At 32.5% G+C, this 27,672-nt stretch overlaps 1 protein-coding gene across 1 annotated transcript; it reads left to right on the top strand.

Annotated features, from left to right (window-relative positions):
- The first annotated feature begins 1,132 nt into the window (after window positions 1-1,132).
- LOC140447642 (basement membrane-specific heparan sulfate proteoglycan core protein-like) lies at window positions 1,133-27,672 on the top strand. The gene is made up of 4 exons (XM_072540401.1): window positions 1,133-1,289; window positions 4,198-4,338; window positions 4,728-4,859; window positions 27,536-27,672. The coding sequence occupies exons 1-4, from the start codon at window positions 1,256-1,258 to the stop codon at window positions 27,598-27,600; spliced, it is 372 nt and encodes a 123-aa protein (XP_072396502.1). The 5' UTR covers window positions 1,133-1,255; the 3' UTR covers window positions 27,601-27,672.

A 27,672-nucleotide genomic window follows, 5' to 3' on the forward strand; every position in this document is an offset into this window, starting at 1 on the left:
AATTATTTATTTAATTAATTGTAATTTACACTTAATGTATTGCACACATTAATATTGGCATAATTGATATATATATTTTGTATCAGACAGTACCCAAATACGGGTTATTTTATTTTCAGCATTTAGTTTGCCATGTACCGTTGACCTAAGGATGCATAGAAAATTATAGTATGCGAAACCGGTGGTCGGTGGTAGAACAACTTGATTGTGAGTAAGTCTTATACTTATTTTTCTTTACCAAAATTGAAATGGACTCACACAGGCAATCTATTCAAAATTTGAATGTCAGAATCAATTACATAAATATAAAAAGAGAATTTCGAAATGAGTGCATATTTTTTCCTTATATTTAATGTATATGCTGAATATATCATCAGAACATCTCTTCAAACTTACATAGAATTTCCCAAGAACAAATTACAAAAGAATCTTTTGAAAAGAAATAAGAAGATGAATGGAAATAGCAAGACTTGGTTTTATAGACATGTTTAAGATGATCTGTAACCGAAAAATATCTAGTCTAGTAAGATTCAAAATGTTAAAATGCATCCTGCAAGCAAGAAGCAAGATGACATCAAAAGACTAAATGCATTCGAAACGTTGATGTATCGAATGATGTTGCTAATAAGTTGAATAAGCAAATCCACTGACGAACAGGTGTTAAACAGTATGAATATTTAGTTAACTTAAATTTAGTAATTTGAATTTAAAAAATATAGCTTAGATATTTGATGCACCATACAAACAACAACTTTAATTAATATTAGAAGGCAAGATCGATGGAAAGAGGAGTGTAGAAAGAAATGGGTGCTGGGCAATGCTGCGTAACAAGATGAACAGACAGAACAGGAAACCCCATAATTCATGAAGTTCAGGAGGTAGGAAAACTTGCAATATTCGTCGACAACCACGACCGAGAATGCGCTAAGAAAAAAGACAACTAAAGAAGCTGTTGTTACCATTGGTTATACATATCTGTACTTAACCCATTTACTTATAGGTAGTGTAGAGTGAAGCATATTGATTGATTAAAATATAAAGTCAGTGTTTCTTTTAGAATGTACCATATGAAACAACGACCACATAAGCCGCCCCTGGTTATCGTATTGTACAAGATACAGAGGCCAACGACTTCCTTATCTATAACAGAAGCGCATCATTTATCGTTAAATTGCCAGTAGCTATTAAGTTTACATGGGTTTTTGTAAAGGGATCGTGTTAGAGAGTTAACAGAAACAATTACTTTAAGGCAATTATGCTCGTCAAAGTTATTGTGGTTTTATTCATATGTGAGTATCCTTTAACGCCTATTTTCTTTATGTTGCCACTGAAGATGTAGAATTATCAGGTTTTTAAAATTTATTGATGAATACTACGATAGACACCTTGTTTAAAACAATAAAGCAAAGTCCTTTTTTAATTTATTTTAAGTAAGTGTTTAATATTAAATAAAAAATAAGGTAAATATTAAAGTGTTAAATTTAGGAAGAAAGTATATTATACTTTTAGTATATATTATTATGATATTGTATAATCTTATAATGCTGCCTTAATAATACTAACAATACCGTTGGGTTAAGACAAATTAAAGAAGAAGGAACATTATATTAAATATATAATATATATTTATATTATTTATATATATAATATATATATATATATATATAAATATATATATATATATATATATATATATATATATATATATATATATATATATATTATAATGTTCCTTCTTCTATCATTATGTAGGTCCAACTGTATCTGCATTAATTTATTGTTGAGTAGATTTTGACGTTAGAGTGCATTTAATTCCTATATTAAAATTCATTAATTTGTCTTCTGACTACATCATTTTTTGTAGTATTGTTAAATCAAATTTTTGTACATCTCTACGCACCAGCTGATACTTTCGTCAAATCTCCAGACAATGCTGCGAGATCTAGTGGTCCAGCTATTGCTTCGGCATATTAGTTGATCTATAGATCTTTGCTATCTCCATATAGCAAATCTATTATTTTCTCTACAAGGTATATAGATAAATGATAAAATTATTAGAATTTTTTAATTATATTCTTTGAATGATCATTTTTGTATTTTTCGTTTAGCTGTACTTTTTTAGAGCATAATTGGCCACTGGCTGTGGCGTTTGTTAGATAATTTGCTTCCATTTATTGTACACGTCCCTTCTATTCCTGTTTTTATTTCTATATCTGGATTCCACTTATCATTTAGTACTACTCTTAAATTTCTAAATTTGCGAACTTGTTCTAGCTGGATGTTATTTGGGCCAATGCGACAGTTTTCATCAGTTTTTCTAATCACCATTACTTTAGTTTTTTGAAGATTTATTGTCAGTCCCATTGCATCACTTGTACTGTTAATATAATTATATATAATGCATAAAATTATCTGTCTAGTATATTTTGTAAATATTCTTTTATTTTGCTATCAGAACGGCATCGTCTGCATACCTGATATTGTTATTATATTTACGGTTTATTTTGATGGAGATATGACACAGCCTTGTCGGACACCTTTATGGTTATGTATATGAACGCTTTTAGTAGTATGGTTGGAATATTATTTTAGGTAAGGTTGCTTGTTGGTTCCAATAAGGTTTTGAATTATGCGGTCTTTTCTGTCTAGCTTCATTTTCTGCGGTTTATTCAATAATTTTTCATAAAGCGTTTTGCTAGTAAATGAAGCAGATATATACTTTTTTCTGGAGATCGAGGCATTTTTGAATTAGTGTTTGAGTCGGAAACAGCGCCTCTCTTGTTCCTAGAGGGTCTTTCTAAATCTGAACTCAGAGTCACTTATGTCTCTTTCACATTTTTTATAAATACGATTCTGTATGATTTTAAGAATATTTTTAGTAAGTGACTCCTTAAGCTAATGAGCCTAAGTTCGTCACATTTGCTTCAGTTTCTTTGGTATAGGTATGAATTCTGATTTAAGCCATTTCTTTCGCCTTTGGCATTACGCCTCTTTCATAGATGTTGTTAAAGAGGTGTGTAAGTAGTTTTCTCACGGATGACCGTTTGGTTATCCGTAGTTTTATGTTGGTATTAGTTTTATTACATCTACTTCTATCCTTCAATACTTGCCTTTGATGTCAGCTAAAATGGGTATATTATGTTTATTGTTATTGCAGGAGGTTTCTTTTAATTTTTTGTAGAGGTTGAATGTATCATGTCTATTGTCTATGTTTTCTATTTCGTCACACATGTCATTTATCTACTTTAACTTTGCTTTTTTGATTTTTGAATCTATAGTTCTTTGATTTTATATAGATGTGAATTGTTTTTGTGTTTTCTTCTCTATTCCGTGAGTTTTAAAATGCCTTTCTTCATCCGTTTTTCCGTTTCTTACTTTTCGTATTCTTAAGTTCTTCTCTTTGAACTCCAACTATAGTATTTTTTATGGTTTGTCATTGATTTTCTATTTCTCCATCTCCTGCTATGATTGTTTTTTCAGATCTTCATTAAGTTTGATTGGTACATTTCCTTTATTAGCTTCGTTTAGAAGTATTTCAATGTTGCACTTTTTTGGTATGATTCAGTGTATTGTTTTTAGTTTTTGTCTGAGATTGCTAACGACTGGATTAACATCTGACCCTACGTCCATGTCTGGGTAAGTTTTTGGACTCTGGATACTTGATTTAAATGTGGGATTAATCAAAGCAAAATCGTCTTTCCTTACAATCGTGTGACTATTGTTTTGATATGATTTCCATTTATAGATTCTCCTTGGAGGTAGTTTAAATCAGGTGTTTTATACTAAGTATTCTTCTTCTTGGCAAAATTTTAAGAGATGATCGTCCCTGTCGTTACGTGTGCCTAGCCCTTATCCTCCAGTGATATCAGCCACTTTTTCTTTGGCGGTTGTTGCATTAAACTCGTCAGGTGTTTTTATAATTTAATTAAATTATAAAAACACATTTCCTCTTACACCATGATAACTATTTATCCCGCTACTAGGGTCTCTGTTGTGACGCAGTATTGAATTCTCCAGTTTACAGGAGGCTATACATTTATGAGTCCTTTACTTAACATTTACTAGCGGTGATTTAAATTTTCGACACCCGACTGAAAAATATTGTCGAACTACTTATCTCAATTTATGAACTAGCAAAATTAATAATGTCTCCCCTTTCTATTATTTTTGTTAATTTGCGTAAAATAATTGTTGTAGGTATTGAAGTATGTCGGAGCTGTGATGTGGGACAAACTAAGCAAGGATGTTTGATCAGGAATCTCGTGTGTTCTTGTGGTATTGGATGTATATCTGATTACAGATATGATACATTTCAAGAGTGTCAAAATGCTTTGAAAGGTAAATCGAAAGTTTTTATTCATTTATTATTTTTCAAATATAGGAGATGGTTTAAAGACCATAAAAATAGGAAGGCTTCGTTATTCAGAAAAATAGAAAGAAAATAAATATGAGTTGACAGGAAGAAGTTCTTATGGCTGCGAAATTTAAAGTGTTGAGATCCGACATTACTAATTCAACAGCAATTAATGGAAATGAGCATAGGAGAATTTAATCCATGATTATCAATTTTGATTTTAAAATGTAAGCTTGTTTTAAATTACAATACAACACAAACTTTTACGGCATTAAAATTATTTTAAATCTTTATGCATATAACAAATTATGTTTTGTTATGTACAACTCTAATTATTTATAGTATAATTAATAAACGCTGATTTAATTTTTAGGAAAAAAACGAGATATTTGTAAAATCCATAATCCATGTTTGCACAACGGTACATGCATTCAAATTTCTCAACAACCAGGCTACCGGTGTAGGTGTGAAGGTACGGGATATTTCGGAGCTAGGTGTAGTAGAGGTGTGTATAGCACATTTTTATAAATGAAAATTGTAACCAAATAATTTATATATATATATATATATATATATATATATATATATATATATATATATATACATATATATATATATATATATATATATATATATATATATATATATATATATACATATATATATATATATATATATATATATGTTAGATCACTAATCACTTATTTGACTTTTTAAAAAAAGAACTTTATTTGTTACAAATTAAATATTAAATAATAGTACAAAATTAAATTAATTTAAAATGACTACATTAACTGGACTGGTCGAAGTTGCAGCTAAGAGTGATTCCGGCATCTGAGAATGGTAATTTATACGTTTGGTATGAAGTGCTGAATTGCTGTTCTCATGAATATTGGCCAACGGTTCGTACAAAGTTCTAATGCGTGCTCAGCGGTTTCTATGGGAATGGGATGATGAAATCTGAAGTCGGCGAACTTAAGCTAGTTCAAGGTTAATATTTTCTCATATAACAGCTCCCCTTATTAGTGAAAAGTCAATGCCATTGCTTTGACTTTTACAGAGTAATTGGTGTTTCTGCTTCGCTTTCTTGTTGGACATTGGGTCTTCTTCTGAAGGAGGCTAAGCCCTGAAGTTTCTGTCTAATGGAATTTCTGCGTGGTAATGAAGTTGGAGGCTGATCCTGGGACAAGGAGATTGCAATTTTTGGGAATATTTTGGTTCGGTATTTGCAGAAAAGATATAAGATAACTAGGATAATAATCAGGGATAAGGTTGATATAGTGAATAAGGGTAGATGTTCCTCAATGAATGATTGGCTCATCATATGGTCCAGTTCTTCTGAATATTGGTCCAATTTGTGTTGTGCAATATTTAAGTCATCTACGTTGATTTTACTGAGTTTTAGTGGTTTCAATTTTGATAGGTGACTCTTTGTCTCAAAATGGTCACAGCATCTGTAGGGTACGTTAACTGGGTGACTTCTATACGTGATATTTGTATATTTCTCAATTTGGTCTCTAGCATGAATTCTGGTACTGCCGATGAATGCAATACATTCGGGAATTAATCTTAAGATTGAATTTGTTTTTATTATTTTTGTAGTGACGTCTTTCCTTGCACATTTGATTGTTACTGGTAATGGATCGGAAATGGTTAGTAACCATAAATTTCGGTCAATTTCTTGTACATTGTAACCTTGTGCCAAGAGCATGGACATCTGGCAAGTTTTTGGTAAGTTGCTGAGAGGTTTCAAAAGCTGGGCTTCACATATAGCATCTGTGTCTATGGGATACGGAAGAATGTCTGTACACATTCTTTGGTTTTGACTGATTTGTTTGCATTTTTCGGTGTCCATGGGTAAGACATATGAAATTGAATCATCATCTCGCGCTATGTATTTATGAACAGTTGAAAGTATATGATGAAAACCAGTTTGATTATCTAATATTGGTATTGAATATAATTGATACAAGGTGAATATTTCGGGATCAACTAACGGAATTTCGAGGACGAAAACAATTTTTGAATCAAGCTGATAAGCTTGCAGTTTTATTATGTCAATATACTGAGCTATATTTGACATATAAGTGGGTAGAGGCAATACGTTATTTTGTAATGACTGTGAGATTTCTTTTAATGCGTCCATTAAGTCTATGGGCGAAATAATAGAACTATGTAGAATTTGCAGGCGAGAGAATGTGATAGAATTTAGTATATCATTTAAATAATTTTCTAAAAATACGTAGCTTTCCATTAAGGACTCACATAAATCTAGTATTTGTAATTGTGCTTGGTAAAAGGAGATGTCATTATTAATGTCCAGAAGTGTAGTCTCGATAGTTTTTAAGTCTTTGTTAAAAGTTTCTTCGTCTATTTGCAATTTTTGAATTGTAGTGTTGAAAGTTCTTATAACTGAAGTGGTAACAGATATTTGATTTTTTAGGAGATTTTCAATTTGAGTTTCATCGGAATTTATCTTATTTATACATTTATTAAAGTATTCGCCATCAGAGGCGTCTAAATTTCCAGTAATAGATTTCCAGATTGTTCCAATACCATTTACTAAACCGCGTTTTAGGCGTTTATTATAAGGTACTGTGTCAGAGGTTATTTCTTTATATTTTAAATTAACGGAGTTTGAGATTTGTTTTAGCAGACTAACATGTGTCTGTACTTCGGCTTGAAAGGCAAGTTTTCTCGGTGTATCCACGTTAATAAATTTTTCTAACAGGTTTTCCAAAATTCTGTCATTATTGGATATTGTAGTTTTGATAGGTAATAATTCTTTGTAAACAAGTAAAGTCCATTTGTCATTAGATATTCGTATAGTTCCTTTTTCATGAAAAAATATTCCAATTGTGTTATTAATTGGAGTGAGGAGAATTTGGGATTGGACGATAGGAAGGAGTCCATAGAATCTGTAAAGGAAAATTATTCAAAATAAGGTTTAAGTCTGTCAAAATTTACTTTAGAGGTTTGGTTAGTTTTGGGGTTAAGGATAATTGCGGAATTTGTAAAAACTTCTTGAATTTCGAAAGGTCCATTAAAAAGATTATCCGATTTTGATTTAATTTGGGATTCTTTTACGTAAACTTTGTCACCAATTTTAAAATCAGGTCTTCGTTCTGAAATATTCTCGTCAAATCTTACTTTCGCCTTTTCTTTCTGTCTTTCTGTTTTTGCTCTGGCTACTTTGTAAAAATATTCCATGCGATTATTCAGGTCTCGAATATATTTACTCATTAGTGTTTTTTGATTGTATAGAGTTTCTGGTGGTCGGCCTGCAGTGTGCCCAAATATAAGTTCATATGGTGTGAAACCGTGGGTCTTATTCTTTGTGTTGTTATAGCATATTATTGCATAAGGAAGTATAGTGAAGGGATGATCGTTTGGGTTCTCGGCTTGATTTGCTCTAATCATTTCTGAGAGTGTGGCATGAAACCTTTCTATAGATCCATTAGATTGTGGATGGTTAACGCTAGAAAATGTTAGTTTAATGTCGTATAATTCGCATAGATCTTTGATTATAGCATTCTCGAATTCTCGACCGCAGTCACAATGAATTCTTAGTGGTGTTCCATAGTGTTGAAAAAAGAGTAGGAGTGTCTTGACTACTGTTACTGCCTTTTTGTCTTCCAAAGGATAGGCTTGCGTGAATTTTGTCAATTCGTCACGAATAGTTAAAGCGTAGTTCCTAGTAGGGTATTCGAATATGTCCATATTTATTCTTTCGAATGGTGTTTTTGGAGTTTCTGTTATGACTAGTGGTCCACTTAAGTTTTTCCTGCAAATCTTAACTTTTTGGCAAATTTCACATGCTTTTACAAATTTCTCTACATCTTTTGTTAAATTCTTCCAATTGTATTTCTGCTTTATTCTTCTGACAGTTTCGTTTATTCCTCGATGTAAGTTGTTTTTACCGCAATGGTAATGATCTAAAATTTGAGGGATTTCGTCTTCGCTGGCTGTTTTAATTATATTTTGACAGATTCTTAATTTTAATTCTTTGTCAGCAAAAATATAAGAAAATATCTCTAGGATAGGTAGTTCGAGATTATTTTCGACACAATATATTTTTGATTCATCGAATTGATCTTTATTTGCAAAAAGTACAAGAAACAAGTGTGATATTACTCGTTCGGGATCAAACGGTAATGGTATAATAAAATATTTTCGATCTTTTACAGTTTTGCTGTGTACAATATTAATTCTTCGGTTACTATATTCCATGTTTTCTTCGAATATGTCATTCATTATTTTCTCGTGGAGTTCTTCAAGTTTATTTTGCCAAAAAAATGTAACAATATTTTTGTTGGATTTGTCTAATAAGTCCGTATTCGATGTTTCAATTTTAGAATAATCGATTATTGACTTTGTTCTATACAGTTCGATAAACTTGTCAAGTTCTTCGGACATTTTTTCTATATTTTCTTCATCGTCGTCTTCGTTTTCTTGAGTTTCCGTGTCATCTTCATTCGATGCATGTAATGAGATTTTTGATTGAAAGTTTGCACATTCCTTAAAATGGTTAATCTTTATCCTTGAGAGGGCATCTGCATTTCTGTTTATTTTTCCTGCGCGATGTTCTATTTTATAATTGTATTCTTCGAGTTTTAGGCGCCAACGCGCTAATCGGCTTCCGGGATCTTTTATCGAGAAAAGCCATGTAAGGGGTCGATGATCGGTAATCAGGGTGAATTTTCGGCCAAAAAGATATGGTCTAAAATGTTTGACTGCCCATACGATAGCTAATAGTTCTCTCTCTATCGTCGAATATTTTGTTTCGGCACCGCATAATGTTCTGGAGGCATAAGCTATGGGTAAATCTTTTCCAATAGGGCCTTGCGATAGAACGGCTCCAATCGCGAATGCACTAGCGTCAGTTGTTAGTAAAAATGGTTCCTCAAAATTGGGATATATAAGTATTGGATCTGAAGTTAAAATATTTTTGAGTTCGTTAAAGGCTTCTTTACAATCAGAATTAAAAATAAAAGGTACGTCTTTCTGAAGTAGTTTCGTAAGTGGTTTAGAAATTTTGGCAAAATTTGGAATAAATCTTCTATAGTAACCGGCTAAGCCTAAGAATGACTTTATTTCTTTGGTGTTCTTTGGTTCCGGGAAGTTTTTGATGCAAGATATTTTAGCTGGATTTGTTTTTACACCATTTTCTGTTACAAGGTGGCCCAAATATGCTACTTCTTTTCTTAAAAATTCGCACTTGTCTGGCTGTATTTTTAAATTTGCTTTTCGTAACCTTTTAAAAACTTCTGTTAGTCGTGACATGTGATCATGGATAGTGGGTGAGTAGATAATTATGTCATCCATATACACTAAGCATCTTTCGTTTTGTATTCCTAAGAGGATGTTGTCCATTACTCTCTGGAAAGTAGATGGAGCATTCATTAGTCCGAATGGCATGCGTACAAATTCGTAATGCCCATTTTCGACGGAAAAGGCCGTTTTCTGGATGTCTTGTGGCTCGATTTCAATCTGGTGAAATCCAGACGCTAAATCTAGTGTTGTGAAGTATTGGCATCTTCCTAGTTGGTCCAATAGTTCTGATATTTGTGGTAGAGGATAACGGTCTTGTACTGTGAGTTCGTTGAGTTTCCGATAATCAATAACAACTCGCCATTTTTGTTTTCCTGACGCATCTAATTTCTTCGGTACGACCCAGACTGGACTCGACCAGGGCGAGACGCTTTTCTGGATTATTCCTTCTTCTAACATTTTATTAATTTGCGTCTTTACCTCTTCCTTATGTATTTGAGGATATCTATAGGATTTAGTGAAGACAGGTTTAGCGTTGTTTGTTTCGATTTTGTGCTTGATTTCGTTTGTGAAGGTCAGTTTGTCGCCTTCGACATAAAATATATCTGCGTATTCAGTACATATATCTAGAATGAGTTCTTGTTCTTCGCAATTTAGATGATCAATTCTTAGTTGTTCTTTAATTATTCGTGTTCTATCTACTACGGGTTCTCCAAAATCATTTCCTTTGTAGGATAGGATTGTCTCCGAATTTTCGAAAGGTTCGATTGAAATGTCTGAAAATTCGATTGTCTTCGGCATAGCATTAGCATTTAGTACGGAAGTTAAGAATTCTCCATTTTCATCTACATGGACTAATGCATGAGGTAATCTAACTTTTTCTATTTCTTGAGCTGATAATATGGCATCTGTATTTGATAAGTTGCATTTTAGTCTGCATATTTGTTCGGTCCGGCTGTCAATGGTAATTCTGTTTTTTCCTTTTATTCGTTTTCTCTCTGGTCTTTCAAGATTTTTGTCTTGATCTCGGTTTTTTACGATAGTATATTTTTCATTTATAGGGTTTTGATATTTTAAATTTGATTCCTGTTTAGAATCTGATTTAATTTTTATTTTAGGTTCGTTTTGTCTTATTTCTGTAGGGTGTGTCGGTGTTTTGTCTTTAGGAGGTGTGTTTGTCTCGTGTCCTACTTTGTGAAGGGTGACAGTTTTAAAATTTGTATGCAACTGTCGGGATTTGAGATCTATTACGCATTCATAATGATCTAGAAAGTCTAGGCCTATTATGCCATCGAAATCAATGTCTAAATTGAAAATAAAGACTTTGTGAGGATTATTGTCAGTGAAGGGAATCAGGACAGATTCTGTTATTAACAATTTTTGATCGGTTATACCTTGAATAGTAACGTTTTCAGGAAATCTATTATGATAATTGCGTGCTGTGTTTTCTTTGAAAACAGTGATTCCAGCACCTGTGTCGATTAAAAGTTTAAAAGTGTTGGTAGCATCGTTAATGTAATATAAATTTTTGGAACTCATCGTATGAAATGGGGTTACATGAATGTCTGTTCGGGAAAATTGAGATCCGGATGAAAGTTGTCCAAGTTGAGTGCTTGAATTTGTTCTTGGATATTCGTAATATCCGTTGAGGGGTTCGTATGAGTGGGAGGATGATTTTGATTCTGAAGTGAAAGAAAATCCTGATAATTTTGTGTGTTATTGGTTTCGTAAAAGTTATCAGTTTGCGGATTATTTTCTGTATAATAATCCGTTTCATAGTTTTCATAGTTATCGGTATTATAATAATTATCTGTATAGTAATCGTCTGTATAATAGTTAGTCGTCATTTCATCAGGGTATTCGTTTAAAACATGTGCTCTTTGGAAGTTTGGGTTTCTTTGAATAACAGATGGACGATTTTGATTTTGATTTTGAGATGAAAAGGAAGGTCTCTGTTGGTTGAAATTTGGATTATTGGACGAATATTGATTCCTATTAGGGTTCTGATTGTTTTGATAGTTGTTAGGTCCATTATTATATTGGTTTTGGTAACCGTGTGGCCTAGAAAAAGTTTGGTTTGGCTGTACGAAACGTGAAGAGCGGCATTCACTATTTAGATGACCAATGCGGCCACAATTTGTACATTTTGTAAACTGAGATGAGGGTCTTCTCATTGGTTGAGAGGGTTTAGGAATAGTTGATCTAGAATTAGATTTTTGTTCTTCAAAATATGACAATTGAAGTTCGCGTCTAATACGATTGCTTGCTTCAATGAGATCTTTTGGATTACTAGCCCTAATAATTTGTCCTAGACGAGGTTCTAAACCGGTTAAAAGTGTGTTTAGGGCCATGGTATCGATTAAGTCACATTGGGCAGTTTTTTGATCTGGGGATAAATTTGCTACTTGGATCGAGGCGTGCATTTTTGCATTCAGAACTTGTAAACGGTTAAAGAAAGTTAGAGGAGATTCGTTAGATAGTTGTCTTAGTCTTTGTAAGTCTTGTATTAAGGAGGTCAGGTCTCTACTGTCTCCGAAATGTAGATTTAGTAATTGTTTTATTTCTGTATAAGAAATTGGTTTTCTAGAATTAATAAGCTGTGCAGCTTTACCTTTGAGTTTATTTTTTACGTGAATCGTTAATAGAACGCGCTGATCGCCTGTGGCCATTTTAAAAGCACAGTCGCACGCATCTAAAAATGTAGAAAGAGAAATCGGATCGCCTTCAAATTCTGGGATAATAGAAAATATTTCCGAAAGCTTGTATGGTTCGATTTCTTGTTGAGTCTGGGAACGTGTCTCAGGCATTTTTCGAGATATTTTTAAACGAAAATGAAAAATAGAAGTATGGAGAAATATAAAATGTATCAGTATGTAAGGGAGAAAAAAAAAATGTGGTGGTATATAAAGGGCAAAAATGTATCAATATAAAAATATCAAATAATATATCAACAAAAATGTATCAAATATACCAAATAAAAATATATCGAGAGAAAATATACCAAAATATAGCAAGTAAAAAAATATGTCAATAAAATATCAGTATAAAATAGTATGTAAAGAAATATCAATAATTTCAAATATTAGATAATCAACTTGTATTTTCTTTTATGTATCTTGATTAATTGACTTGCAGTATAGTCAATTTCGTAAATTATAATAACAAAATTATTAACGAGATGATTCAAAATCCACTTACATAAAGAAGAACATCGGGACGCCTTGTTCTCTCTGCTCAGCTACCAGGGGCTTCACTAGGTGTTCCTTCCGTAGATTACAGGAGTGAGGTTGTTCGGAGATGCTTCCTTCTTTAAGGGTTGTCTTGTTCTCTCTGCTCGGCTACCAGGGGCTTCACTAGGTGTTCCTTCCGTAGGTCACAGGAGTGAGGACTTCCGTAGATTCTTTGTTCCGTTAAGGGATGAGAATCCGCCGCTGCCAGTGAGTATACACGTGTTCTAGCAACGTTAACCGGATCCTACTGACTTTGCGCCAATTGTTAGATCACTAATCACTTATTTGACTTTTTAAAAAAAGAACTTTATTTGTTACAAATTAAATATTAAATAATAGTACAAAATTAAATTAATTTAAAATGACTACATTAACTGGACTGGTCGAAGTTGCAGCTAAGAGTGATTCCGGCATCTGAGAATGGTAATTTATACGTTTGGTATGAAGTGCTGAATTGCTGTTCTCATGAATATTGGCCAACGGTTCGTACAAAGTTCTAATGCGTGCTCAGCGGTTTCTATGGGAATGGGATGATGAAATCTGAAGTCGGCGAACTTAAGCTAGTTCAAGGTTAATATTTTCTCATATAACATATATATATATATATATATATCCATATATATATATATATACATATATATATATATATATATATATATATATATATATATATATATATATATATATATATCTATATATATATTTAGTGGATTTTCTTGGGCTTAGGTTCATAAAAAATTTGATTTGATACTAAGACATTTTCATATATTTTTTCGACGTTTCGGCAGGAAATCCATGCCTTTTTCAAGAAGTAATATTGACTAAAAAAACATTTTATGATAGACATAATACGGTTTAAAAGTTAAACTTTTGACTTACCAAGCATGTAAAAATTCGGTACTAACAAGTAGATGTCACAATTAAAATAATATTAAAAACATAGGATATACCCACTAAGTTACTACATGTAAAATGTATTTTAAATCTAATGTGTTGTTTATTGAAGTTAGTTTATGGTTTAAACAACCAGTTATCTTAACATCATAGGCTTTCTGAGATTGTCTTTTTATGTGTTTTTAAATTAAGTTAAAATATATTTTGTTCAAATTTTTGACATCTTTTTTATCATTTATTGCATTATTATTTTTTTTTATTTGTATAGACTCTAGAAGCTCTCTCTTCTTCCTGTTGGGTTCACTTTTTAGGATCTTGGTTTTCTCAAAATCAAATTTATGTTTTTTTTTCGTTTTCATGTTTTGTGAGGGCGGTTGAGTTTTTTTTGTCATATTTGTGGGAACGTATTCTTGAGTTAAGTAGCTGACTGGTGACCGCACCAAATCATATTTATTCGATTCTATATATTTTTTAAGTTCAAATGAAATTGTTATTAACAAAGAACATAACAAAAAAAACAATTTTCTGAATTGCTTCGAATAATTTTTTTTAGGCGTATCTCATCATAGTAAATACTTTTTCTTTCTTTGTCATTTTTCGAAAAATGCTTCTTTTTCGAGTTATTTACAATTTTTTGTTGGAAAAATTCCTTAATGAGTGATTTTTGGATCATTTTTAAACTACTAAATGAACTCGAAACTAAAAGGATGAGGGCCATTATTGGTCATTATGGAGATAATACTAATTTCTTGTACTTTATCTCATGTAAAATATTGTATAGTATCTAACTAAGCAAAAAGGATGAAGGTGTACAAGCCATTCAGCTTTGAAAAATTAGTTTATTAGGCTATGAAGGTGCTACATATGCAGGCTAAAAGGATGACAGTCCACCTAGTTCAGATTGCTAACCACAGAGGTCTCTGCTGTTAGTGCTGTTTATTGTCCAGATGTTTTGTAAAAGTACATACCTGTGTTTATTTACAGCTTTCTGTTATTCTGGTTTAGATTGATGTTATTTTATTATTGAAGTATTCTACTGTTTAAAATGTCTGACAACGAATATTCTGCAGTAATTGAAAACTGTTCAAGGAAAAGAAAAAGTTTTGCTCGCATGCAATATGCAATAAAAAAATTGAGGTTATGTAGCCATGAGTTAGGACCAGACTGTACGTGTGTTTAAGACTTGAGTGCTTTAAAAACATAAGTTTAAGTGAAAGACAAGATATCATTTCTAAGTTCAACCTGCTCTTATCACGTGACAAACAATCAATGTATCTTTGTGGACTGATAGTATTCTGTCCAATCATGCCCCATAGGCCTAAAAATCCCGAAGCTGAAACAGATTTTCACACATTTTCGTATACTTACAAGGTAGGAGTAATAAGAAATGAGCAGGTAGTAGAAATACCTGTATGTATATAAAACATTTCTGACCCTTCACGGCATCACCGCCAAAAGAGTCCAGAATTTACAAAAGAGCCCAAAAACAACAGGCGTAAGGCTTAATAAGATTCCAGATGATATTATTGCCTCTGTACCTAATTGATCACATTAAATCCTTCAAAACTAGAAACTCACACTACGGGTTAGCAAAATCCAAAAAAACAATACTTAGCTTGAGAGCTTAATGTAAGTAAAATGTTTTCTTTATATAAAATAGCTTATCCAAACAATAAAGTATCTCTGGAAAAGTATAGGGAAATATTTAATTCTAATTTTAACTTGTCTTTTGGCTATCGACACCTGCAGCACCTGTGAAGAACTTACAGTAAATATTGACGCAATACAAACTAAGCTAATCCTACCTGCTACAGCCGATAATCACAATGATCTTGCAAAACTAAACTGTGAACTAAAAACTCGTTTGCAGAAAAAAGAATTGAATTTAAGGAAAGCTGTTTCTTTTTACAAAATTAAGAAAAGTGCTAGGCTTGAAGCACAAAAAGACAAAACAAAAGAAGCGACTGCAACGGATTTCTAAAAGAATCTGCCTGCCCCAAACATTAGTACTAACGATGTTTATTATCGTAGGCAACTCTCATTTTACATGTTCAACATACATAAACTTACAGACTCCGAATCTTTTTTTATACCTATGCAGAAATCTCTTTCAAGAAAGGAGAATATGAGGTTTGTTCCTTGCTTTGGGATTTTATTTTTACTATTCTATCACCTTTACTAGCAACTAAAAGAGCTTAAAATTTTCTACGATTCCTGCGCAGGTCACAACAAAAGTTACGCTATTTTTCGTATGCTTCACTACATTGTACACTATACTAAGAGACTTAATAAAATAACAATGTTTTTTCCAATCAGAGGACACTCGTATCTCGAGTGTGACAAAAACATGAGCTTAATCAATCAAAAACCTGTGGTTGAAACTCATTCCGAGTGGAACGAAATTATTGAAAACTCCAGATCCAAACCAACACCACTTAGAGTTATTTCTTGCGATAACCAGGAAATATTTAAGTTATGGATTAGTTTCTTGCTCCTTTGTATACAAAAAGTTTTCCTTTCAAAACACGACCTGTACGGCAACTAAGCATCATTTGTCATCACCCTCGAATGGTGTTACATCGTCAGACTGTTAATGGCTAAATGAAGAATGTATGGTTACTAAGCCTAAGAGGAAACAAATTGCACTACCAGAAGGCTGTTTTCACCTGCCAGAGCTAGCATATTGTGGACTTTTACCTTTAAATAAAGCAAAATACGACGATATTCAGCATTTGAAAACATTTTAAGCTTATTTTCACTCACTGCCACATGCTTAAAGCTTTTCATTGTATCCATTACTAACAATCTTCTACTGTATTTATGGCTCTGTGTAATCAACAGGAGCAGATCTGTATGGTATTACTTTTGAAAATACAGACTCCCTTATCTGTATTTTTAGTTTTATTTTAAGACACGGTAGTGGACTCTCATCCATTTAGCATGATATTTCATGACATCAAAAGATAAATAAATTTATATTTATACATAGTAATTTGTAAATTGATAACCCAAAAACATAACTTATAAGTTCCCTGTAAGCATCTGCATGAATTAGTAACCAAAATGAAGTGCTCTTATTAGTTTTTATTAACTTATATAATTATTTTTATATCTAGTTTTAAAACTAATTTCCTAATTTCTCAAAACTTGTTTTTTTGGACCCTCATCCTTTTAGCACTGAGCTCTTCAAATGAAGTACATTTTGACTAAGATAAGTAGTTTTTTTCTTGCTAAAAACATTTTAAAATTTAAACAAATATTTCTAAGCGCCTCGTACCCCTATCGCCGTAACCGTACACGCTTATTATCGTACACAGATTGCTCGAAATGCGTATAAAAATATTTGGTTCCCGTTTTCAGCAAGATATAAACCTGATACGTCCATCTATAAACCTTTATCCTTGTCAAAATATTCCTACTTGTTATCAGTGGCGACTCGTGGTAGTATAAAAAGGGTGTTCAATTAAGGAATGCAATTATAGAAACGGTGCCATTTTTATCTCCCCGCAAATCATGGCCATATGGATTTTTGATCCAAAATCAATGAGGCCCCTATATATTCCTGAATTTAAGCTTTCTGATGACTATTCATGTCCCCGCAAAGCTATTTGGAATACGCCACAAAATTATGTACAATCTATACGACGGGACAAAATGTAACGATTTTTTTTAACTTGGTCGTTAGTCTTTCATTGATTTTCGATAGCCAGAATCTAATAATTTTAACATCAATATTGCCAATACCCGAGAGTTGCAATTCATTTTTTAAATGACTTTGTTTTTGCCTACTCTGAAGAAATAGTTTCATTCTTTTAAAACTCTAAACATGGAAGGAAAACAAAACAAAGAATGTAGTTTATCACATCCGCACAACCACGAAGTTTTTCTATATTGTTCAACTTTAAAACAACGTTTAGAGTTTTTGTTTCTTATGGCACATTCTTGTACCAAGTTTATCTCTGGCCGAGGTGGTCCATTTTTTTTATAAGCAATCGATCTTCACAACTATTTGCATTTTCTTTTATAAACTCGAATGAATAAGGCTTCATCCTAAAACTACTAATATTGTATTTCATCTATTTAACTAAATCCCACAAAAATACCAAACTATGAATCGAAACACTCCCGTCTCTTTGTGTAATGCACAAATCCTCACTATTTTAAGCTACGGTTTGTTAGAACAGTGCGCAGTGCACAGCATATACGTACAGCAGAATATGTTCTACTCGACTCACGGCAGTTTTGGGTGAGTCGGTTTGTTAGCTTAAGCTACGGTTTGTTAGAACAGTGCGTAGCGCACAGCATACACATACAGCAGAATCTGTTGTACTCGACTCACGGCAGTTTTGGTTGAGTCGGTTTGTTAGATTAATACTCATAAATATTCTGTCGCTCTGAAAACAAGTTTAGAAATTAGTTTCACGTTTATTCTCTCAAAGGTTGTACGTTTAAAAAAATTAATTCTCGCAAACTTAACGCAATAATTTTATTACTCCAAGAAGAGGAGGAAGAAAAGAGTTGATAACGTTAAATCTAAATAAAAGAAATAAAAATGTAAACGAAATTTTTTTCATGTCTTAATATAGAAGGTGCTTTTAAATTAATAGTCGAAGAAAGATTGTTTTAAAACGAGGAAAAATTTCGAGAATATTTTAGACTTTCCAGGGATTTGTACTAGATCCACTAGTCTTTCATCTTCCTCAGGAGAAACTTTAGTAGACATCACTTAATTATTACAATAATAATAACTATATAAAAATACAATTATAATTTCGGTATAGATGTGTACGCTGTGAGCTCAGCTGAACGTTTGCGTCCAAATCAAATCGCAGTTGATTCCAGCGCACACCGTCGACATACACGGCTATCGGTCTGCAGTGCGCGCAGCTCAGCAAAACCTAACAAACCGTTCTCATAGAGAACCATTTCTTTGATTTTGACGAACGTGCGCGGCGTTGGACTGACTGTGAGTTATGCGTCGCTCACTGTTCTAACAAACCATAACTTTAAATAGGAGTATCGCTGGTTACACAGATTTTAAGATCCCTCTTTCTACTGTCTAATGTCTGTAGTCCCAGCGGCGTAGTGCAAATAAATATGATTAATAAATAAAGTTATATTTTAATGATACTATGAGGTTAAAAAAATATATATTAATGATACTATAATATTTATGAGATTTTAAAAAACTATATTTTAATGGAATTTTATTGGGTGTTCACTGCACAAGCAAACCAATGGAGAAACCGCCCCTGCTTGTAGTTGAAAGTTTAGATTATAAAGCATTTTTCGAAACATCACCAAGAAAGAATAAGTATTTAGGAAATTGTTTTTTTTTTGTTATGTTATTTGTTAATAACAATTTCTGGCCCTCTTGGAAAAATGAAAAAAAAAATACATTTGAACTTGAAAAAATATATAAAATTAAATAAAAAGGTTTGGTGCAGTCGAAATGCCAAAAATAATTTAGTCGGTCTATACTCTGCTTATAGGGGAAACCGCTCGTTAAATACGGGTACACTAGGTTAGGTTAGGTTAAGTTCAATATTTAACTCGACTCGTAATGTTTTATCGATTTGAGACAAAGAGGTATTCTTTCATTTGGGAATGAATCAGTTTTCGACTAACAACCACGGAATACAGTCGTATTAGTCGTCGTATCTCTTGATCTTTTACGTCGTAATATAAGTTTGTTTATATGTTTATGTTTACCGATAAAATGGCGCGTAACACCAGAAGTGAGTTAAAGTGTCCTATATTTGGAACGTCCAATAATATAAACGAAACAGTTTTACCAACATATGAAGATATGAACACTTACTTCAACTATGTTGAACATGAATTAAAACCGATTGCAACAAATCCACAACAAACCGCAACTGAGACAAGTCAAATTGTAGCAAAGAAAATTCAGGAAATTTGGAGTCGTGCTTTAATTCCAACCGTTCAGCAGAGCAGTATTATAAACCGAATAACAAGTTATCGTCTTAAAATTAGAAATTTACTAAAACCTTATAAACAACGCAGTGGTGTTGCAAGTTATAAAAAACAGTTAAATGATTTCAGAACACAATCCAAAGTACTATTTGATGTGATTGCTTGTAAATGTCTAGATTTAAATATTTGTTCTTGCGATAAATAATTTAAAATGCCAGCAGCTGAACGAGCATTTTTAGAAGACCAAAGAACTCAAAGACGAATGGTAATTGGTGCCATAGATATAACAATGTCCAAAAAGTTACAGAACTGAGAGGAGAGAAATTTATTGCAAAATTAAAAACAAATAAATGAGAATGTTGTTCACTTACCGAAAAATCGATCTCGGCAGAAGAGAATAGCGACGGAAATACTTACACGTGAATCGATCAGTTCTGTGCTTGCAAGAACACTCGATCGTTTTGGTATTTCTGATCGAGCTGGTGCTGCAGATAATACGTTAAAAATGGAAGATAATCGTCGAAAGTTAATTCGAGAAGAACATATTTAGTTATCTGGCGCATGTTACTCCTGATTCTGGTACTGCTGTGAACATTTTAAAAAGCATTTTAAAATATTTTGATGACTCTGGCGTATCCACAGATGTCTTAAGAGTAATAGGGTGTGATGGGACAAATGTTAATGTTGGAAAATTTAATGGTGTTATTGTGCAATTAGAAAAACATTTAAATGTGAATATCTACCTGTTGTTAAGTTCAGTGTAATTGAATCATATGTACAGGAGAATGTGGATAGGTCTGATTTAAGTACAGATCAACAATATCTTCTTGACATGTGTGTTGCAATCTCAGAGGGAAGTATTGACAACAAACTTTCTAAACGGTGCCCAGGTAAAATAGTGCATTCCCGCTGGTTAACATTGGCTAACCGTATACTACGTTTATATGTTTCCACTGTGGTTCCATCAGATAATTTGATTACCTTGGCAACCTTTATTTTAAAAGTGTATGCTCCAGTATGGTTCCTTATAAAAACCAGACCGTTCTGCCTACATGGAGCCTTTAATTTTTGGAAAATGATTCAGTTATCTAGGTATTTACCACAACCCCTAAAGGATGTAATGGATCCAGTTCTATTGCGAAATAGTTTTTTGCACATCCAGAAAATATGGTACTTGGAATGTTAGGAGATCCAAGAAAACATATTAGAGAGCTTGCTGTGCGCCGTATTTTTAAAGCTCGAACAAGTAATATAAACCAGCGACTACGAACATTTGAGGTACCACATGTGCTTAATATGAACGCTATGGATTATATCGATATCATAAACTGGAGTACAGTACCCTTAACTGAACCACCAATAACAATTGGAAGTTCGAATGAAACTTTACAGAAAATTGTGGTTAATCCGGAGACATCAGCACTGTTATCAGAGCTTAAGTTATATCCGTCTCACACGCAAGCCGTTGAACGCATGATTAAACTTGTGACAGAAGCTTCAGCAAAAGTTTGTGGTGCTGATAGCAGAGATGGTTTGCCAAACTGGCCAAACCAAAAACTGGTGAACCAAACTGGAATCACACCGAATTATGCCTTCTTTTAGGTCAAAAAAAGATTATTGTTAAAAATTGTAAGAACAGTTGTTTGTTTGTTTAATTTAAGCATAAAATTTATTTTTAATGATTTAATGATTTTTTTTTAAAATATTAATGTAAATTACGTTGTGGCAGTTAAAATATTAAAAATAAAAACATGAATAATTAACAGCATTTGTTTCATTCTATCTATTATAACATTTTCGGATATGCAAGTTGTAACACTAGTAAAATTTTAAATTCAAAATTTTAGTGACCTTGTGGCAGTTCAAAACAGCAAAATATGAAAAAATTTATTTTTACAAAAAAATTGTTTTCCTACTCCACGTTTTTTTGGATTGCAAAATCTGAAATTAAAATATTTTTGAATTTTGTATACAAATCGGCCTACCCTACTGTACGCAGTTGTTGCCGGCGCCGGCGTATTATTATTAAAAGTAGGGAAGCCAATGCAAACAAAGATTTATTTTCCAATCTATTTGTTATTACCTATAATGTGTCATCTCTATGACCATAAACAAAAAGAAAAATCAATAAAACCTTATTGTCACTCATATCATAAGACATAACTTATCATTCAGTGTAAACACGATTTTTTAAAACATCATTGAAACGAGGAATTATAATAAATCTCATATGATATTGTCATATGATAAAATCATGTAGTGTAAAGTCAACTTTAGTCCTGGTTTTCTTTCGTATACTCTAGTTCCATCAATTTTATCTTTTTTAGATTCGTTTTATTATGAGATTCGTTTTATTAGATTTTCATTCGTCACTACCTGGAAAGACAAGGGTAAACGGCTACTATTTCTACCTCTGGATGATTTTTTATTCAATCTTTTCGTACTGCTTCCTGGCGTATTATTCGCCTCGTATATGTTCCTACCTTCGCCTCCTTTTCCATCCATATATGTAATGTAGGGAGGTCGAGTATGACCTCCATGGAGGCGGTTGGGGTAGTCGGCATTACTCCTATCATGATTAAACATGCTTGTCGTTGAAACTTATTCAGCTTCTATCTGGCGGTCTTTTGTTTGCATTTAGGCGACCTTACTAGTGCTCCATATGTAATCATAGGTCTTACCATAGGTATATATATATATATATATATATATATATATATATATATATATATATATATATATATATATATAGCCAGTACATCTGTTTGCCCTCCTCGATTTCTCACATATCCTTTGACATGTACAAAGGGAAAACTTCGCTTTGTTGGATATTCTTTCAAATCGGCGTTCTATGTATGCCGTTTATCTAGTATCACTCATAGGTATTTGACATCATTCGCCTCTTTTACAGTTTCTCCATATAGAGCAGGTATCAAGATGTTATCTAGATTCGGTCTTATTGTGCAACTGACTACTACTGTTTTGTTAGGACTGACAGAGAGTTTTTGTTTCGCACCACCTACCAAGTATGTTTAATGTTCTTTGGGGGGTGCTGCATAGAACATTTCCATATTTTCCTCTTAGCACCATTACTAGATTAACCGCATAGACCGGCACTTCTCGCTGCTGCACGGGAAAATGGCAAAATCGGTAAAGGAAGTGACAAAAGCCAAAAAAGCTGCATCAAAGACAGAGAAAAATCTGCCAAGATGAAGAAATTTACAAAAAAAATCAACACCTAAAACTGCATCATTTTCGCCGCAATTGTGATTTCCGTAGAGGTCAAAGTAAAAACATCAACTAAAGCGAAGAAATCAACCAATTGCAGTCCAAAGAAAAATTAAACACACCTCATCCAAAAATAGCCAACACTGCTGCTCATATCAAGATTATCGAAAGTTATAAAAGCTCCTAAGCACAAGAATTAATTGAACTAATATTTTAGTATTGATATGATATTATGTAAGTACGTAATGAACTTTTTAAAAAAGAATGTATTTCTTACAACCATACCGTATGAAGTTAAAAATTATCGGTTTAAAACGTGGCGCTTCAAATTATTATCTCAAGTTATACATTGTAAACATTTTTTTTTACCAGACCCAGGAAATACATTATATTTGCTAATGGAGGAAAGGTTATCACTTATCACGAAACTTTTAAATTGAATAATATACGAACAAAATCGTATTGCAACGAATCCAAGATGAATTTAAATTAATTATTTTGCAACACGAACAAGCAGTTCCGTTTAGGTACAAAACCATTCTTAAAATACTTAATGACTAATAAAATAATGACTAATTTATATTAATGCTTAATGCTTGATTACATGGGCATTGATTAAAACCTGGAGAAAGTACTTTTGACCAATTCGTGCGTGGTTTAGATTTGCATAAAGCACAAAATGTACCGCTATAAGATTAAAACAGTAAAAAAAAGTATGTGGATCCCGTAAAATCATAATACATGAGTAACTTCTTAACGTAGCTTTAATAAATTAAAGCATTTACTAGAAACGTATTAGTAGATTCCAAGACGAAGGAACCTACGATATTTTCGACGGAACGTTGTCTCTGATATTCATTTAAACTTAAACTAAAAGTATAAATTTTGTTGGTTTTCCGTTAAGTTTTTATTAATACTCAGTTAATTGGGCCATTTTTTATTTAAGAATATTTAACAAGCGATAATTATGAAATGCTACTTAGAAATGAACGATGGATTGGTAGATTAGGTAGTATTGAATAGCCTCCTCGTTCACCCGGTTTGAATCCTAAAGAATATTTTTCTTGGGAACACTTGAAAAGTAGAATACAACTAAACCAGTAAGTGGTTTAGTTGTATTCTACTACAACCATATTAATTTCTAGAGAAGCATGGGGAAATGTAATTCTACACATACTACCATCGTTTAGGATACTGCCAAATTAACAACGGAGGACATTTTGAACACTTGATTAGGTAGACATTAATTTAGCAATGTAGTAAACGTTTAATTATTATGTTTAAATTTAGTTGTAAATTCTTAGAATCCCAAAAAGTATTGAGACGATTAGGCGTTTCTAGGCTTTTGTTTTATCTTTTTATGATGTTTCTGACTACATAAAATCAAAAGTATTGTATACTGTTAAATTGGTATTAAAGTGAAGATATCGAGGCAGTGTTATTTGTGTACCTATTAAAAAAAAAAACAAAGTGACTAATGATATCAGAAAAATGGTAAATCTGGCAACGTTACAAGCAGCAAATCTTTGCAAAATAGGTGTGCCTCTGTTTTTGTATAATTCGCACCATCCATTTAAGAGACAATTAGATGTTCCCTGACTTTGGTCAGGAATTTACCTTTTTTGTAGCTTTAAATCCAATTATTCACGGTCGCATACGAAGAACCAGAGTATTAAGCACGTCTTCGTAAAACTACATACCTTTTAACTCTTTAAAATACAAGTATTTCTGACGTGAATCTTTAAACTGATATTTCTAATAAGTTATTATTGGTTGCTACCGTCACGTAACAGACTTAATTTTAAGTGTGGAACACCCCGAAGATCTCTTTAGAATCTTAGAAAACATAAAGAAAATGCGCTTATAGAAACTTTGCAATGTATTTTGCAACATGCATGTTTACTTAAATCTTCTTATCCCTACGTTAACTAGTTAACTAGTCAACTTCAAGCACCAGCAAGAAGCTACTGCCTGATTTGACAATGGCCAGTGCGACCTTGCCGAAACGTCGTCAAAATAATGGTTTTCATCAAAATCAAAATTATTCAACGCGGAGTCAAACTCGGAAAATAGAAAACAGAAAGCATATATATGTATATATATATATATATATATATATATATATATATATATATATACACAGTGTGGATATTAAGTCTTACCCCCCCTAGTGAACTCCGTTATTTAAGACAAAGATGAAAAACGCTCGGACCCGTCAATTTTTATTTTAATAGAGGTATTTTATAACATAAAAAATTGTCACCCCTTTCATCCCCTTCACTTGATAGCTACCCCCTCAGATTTTTTAAATAGCAATGGGGGTCGTGCGATAGTTTGTTGGAAAGGGTTTGAAAAGAAGAATTCAAAAATGTATAAGTTTGAAATTTTGTATGGTATAATGGTTTTATTTAAAATAAAATATCCAAAAAATAATGTATTAAATTACATCTTTAAAATTAAAGGAACTGGCAAATTACCCTAAAGAAAACTTAAATTACTGCAGGAGATGCTCGAAATGTTCTCCATTTACTTCCTGGCAGAAGTAGATTCTTTGTTTCGTTGCCTCCCTAACCCTTTGTAGGGTCTGCATATCAATCCTATCACATTCTTCGATTATTCTTTGACGGAGTTCATCAACTGTCGTCAACTGGCTCCCATACAGTTTGGATTTAAGGTAACCCCATAAGTAAAAATCTAGAGGAGTAAGATCTGGTGATCTTGGTGGTCATTCAATGAATCCACGACGTCCAATCCATCTTCTCGGATACAAATTATTTAAAAAATTTCGAACGCCAGCATCGTAATGAGGCGGAGAACTCCATCTTGCTGGAAAATAATATCTTGGGTGAATTCGCCTGGATTGTTTCTAAGCACATCATGAATTGCAGGAATTATTTGTAATAGATTAAGATAGCTTTCCCCCGTTAAATTGTCTTCGATAAAAAAAGGGCCTATGATGTGATCCCCTAGTATACCTGCCCAAACATTTAATTTAGTGGGAAATTGAGTATGACACTCTCGAAACAATCGAGGGTTTTCGTCAGACCGATATCTTACATTTTGTCGATGTACATGACCATTTAAATAGAATGTAGCTTCATCGGAAAAACAAACATGTCTTAAATAACTTGAATCTTGTGAAATATTATTATCCATAGTTTCACAATATTGCAGTCGTCGATCTGGATCATCCTCTGTCAATTCGTGCGCTATTTTCATCTTATAGGGATGAAATTTTTGCTTTTTTAAAATGTTTAAGACAGTCCTGTGACTTACTTCGCATTCGCGAGCAACATTTCTAGTTGAACTAGATGGATTTACTACAAATTGAGACAAAATATCTACTTGCTTTTCCTCAGAAATCTTTTTTCTACCATCCCGTTTCTTGTTTTCGACAGAACCAGTTTCACAAAATTTGGTGAAAGTAGTCTATAGTAATGTCGATCAATTGGACGATTCGGAAAACGTTCATTAAATATTCTCACAGCTTCATGGTAGTTACGGCCTGCTTCGCTAAATATTAAAATTGCTTTACATTTGTCTACTAATCTACGAGGTGGTGCCATTTTGATTGTTTTGAATTTTTAATACTAAAAATTTACAGTTTACCACTAAAGCTCACCAAATCTCAAGTTCTTGTCAATATTCTTTACAATCAATAGTGCTAATTGCTTGGTTTTTATGGCAGTTGTCAAAAACTATACACGCCAACTAGATTATTTAAAAAATTGTTCTAACCATGATATGTTTTAACGACACAAAAGTATTTATTCTGCAAAAAAATAATTCATAATAAACGTTCAAGAATAAAAATTAAAAAAATTTTGTTATACCGAATGTCCCATATTAAAGCAAAACCAGTGTACCTACTTTTGTATTGTTGTATCGCAAAGTGTATCTCCAAACAATAAATCGTTATTAACAAACAGATCCTTAAAGTTAAAGTAAAGTGTGATAGATTTTAGAATTCTTCTTTTCAAACCCTTTCCAACGAACTATCGCACGACCCCCATTGCTATTTAAAAAATCTGAGGAGGTAGCTGTCAAGTGAAGGGGATGAAAGGGGTGACAATTTTTTTATGTTATAAAATACCTCTATTAAAATAGAAATTGACAGGTCCGAGCGTTTTTCATCTTTGTCTTAAATAACGGAGTTCACTAGGGGGGGTAAGACTTAATATCCACACTGTATATACATGTAACGAAGGAAGTAATGAATATTTTTTTCTTAAAAATTGGGAAATCAGTGAGTTGGATCTACAATAATATCCCTTGAGATGTGCTTGAGATTTATGAGGTCATCATAGGTGCGATGACGTCATTAAAATGAAAAAAATTGAATCGTTCAAATGGATATAAATTAATTTAAATGAGGGGATTTTTATACCAAATTCATCGTAAATCTTTATAACTGTAACCAGTTTTAGTTTGTAACCAATAATAGATTGGCCACAAATTAAAAATTTGTATTTTGAGTGTATGAACTATTTCAGAAGTGGAAATCGAAACTCAAAATAAACATATTATCATCTGAAATTGTGGCTAATTTCCATTAAAAATAATAAATACCAAAAATTATATTTCTGAATTAAAAATATTTTTAAACTGTTTTATTTTTCAGTGTGTCCCACTCCAGGTCAAGGAAGAGTCGGTACAATTTACCCTTATGAGTGTATAGTGATATGAAGCAAAGCTACTTTTTAACTTGTCAAATAGAAAACAAGCTAGATTATGTAAAAATAAAATATGTTTATAATA

Source organism: Diabrotica undecimpunctata, chromosome 8 (genome assembly GCF_040954645.1).
Source record: "Diabrotica undecimpunctata isolate CICGRU chromosome 8, icDiaUnde3, whole genome shotgun sequence".
Classification (NCBI taxonomy): domain Eukaryota; kingdom Metazoa; phylum Arthropoda; class Insecta; order Coleoptera; family Chrysomelidae; genus Diabrotica; species Diabrotica undecimpunctata.

Bases quoted from the DNA above. Each gene is read 5' to 3' on its own strand.
- LOC140447642 (XM_072540401.1), top strand. From the start codon at position 1,256: ATGCTCGTCAAAGTTATTGTGGTTTTATTCATAT. The intron at 1,290-4,197 runs GTGAGTATCCTT...TAATTGTTGTAG, and splicing joins TATTGTGGTTTTATTCATAT to GTATTGAAGTATGTCGGAGC. The intron at 4,339-4,727 runs GTAAATCGAAAG...TTTAATTTTTAG, and splicing joins GTGTCAAAATGCTTTGAAAG to GAAAAAAACGAGATATTTGT.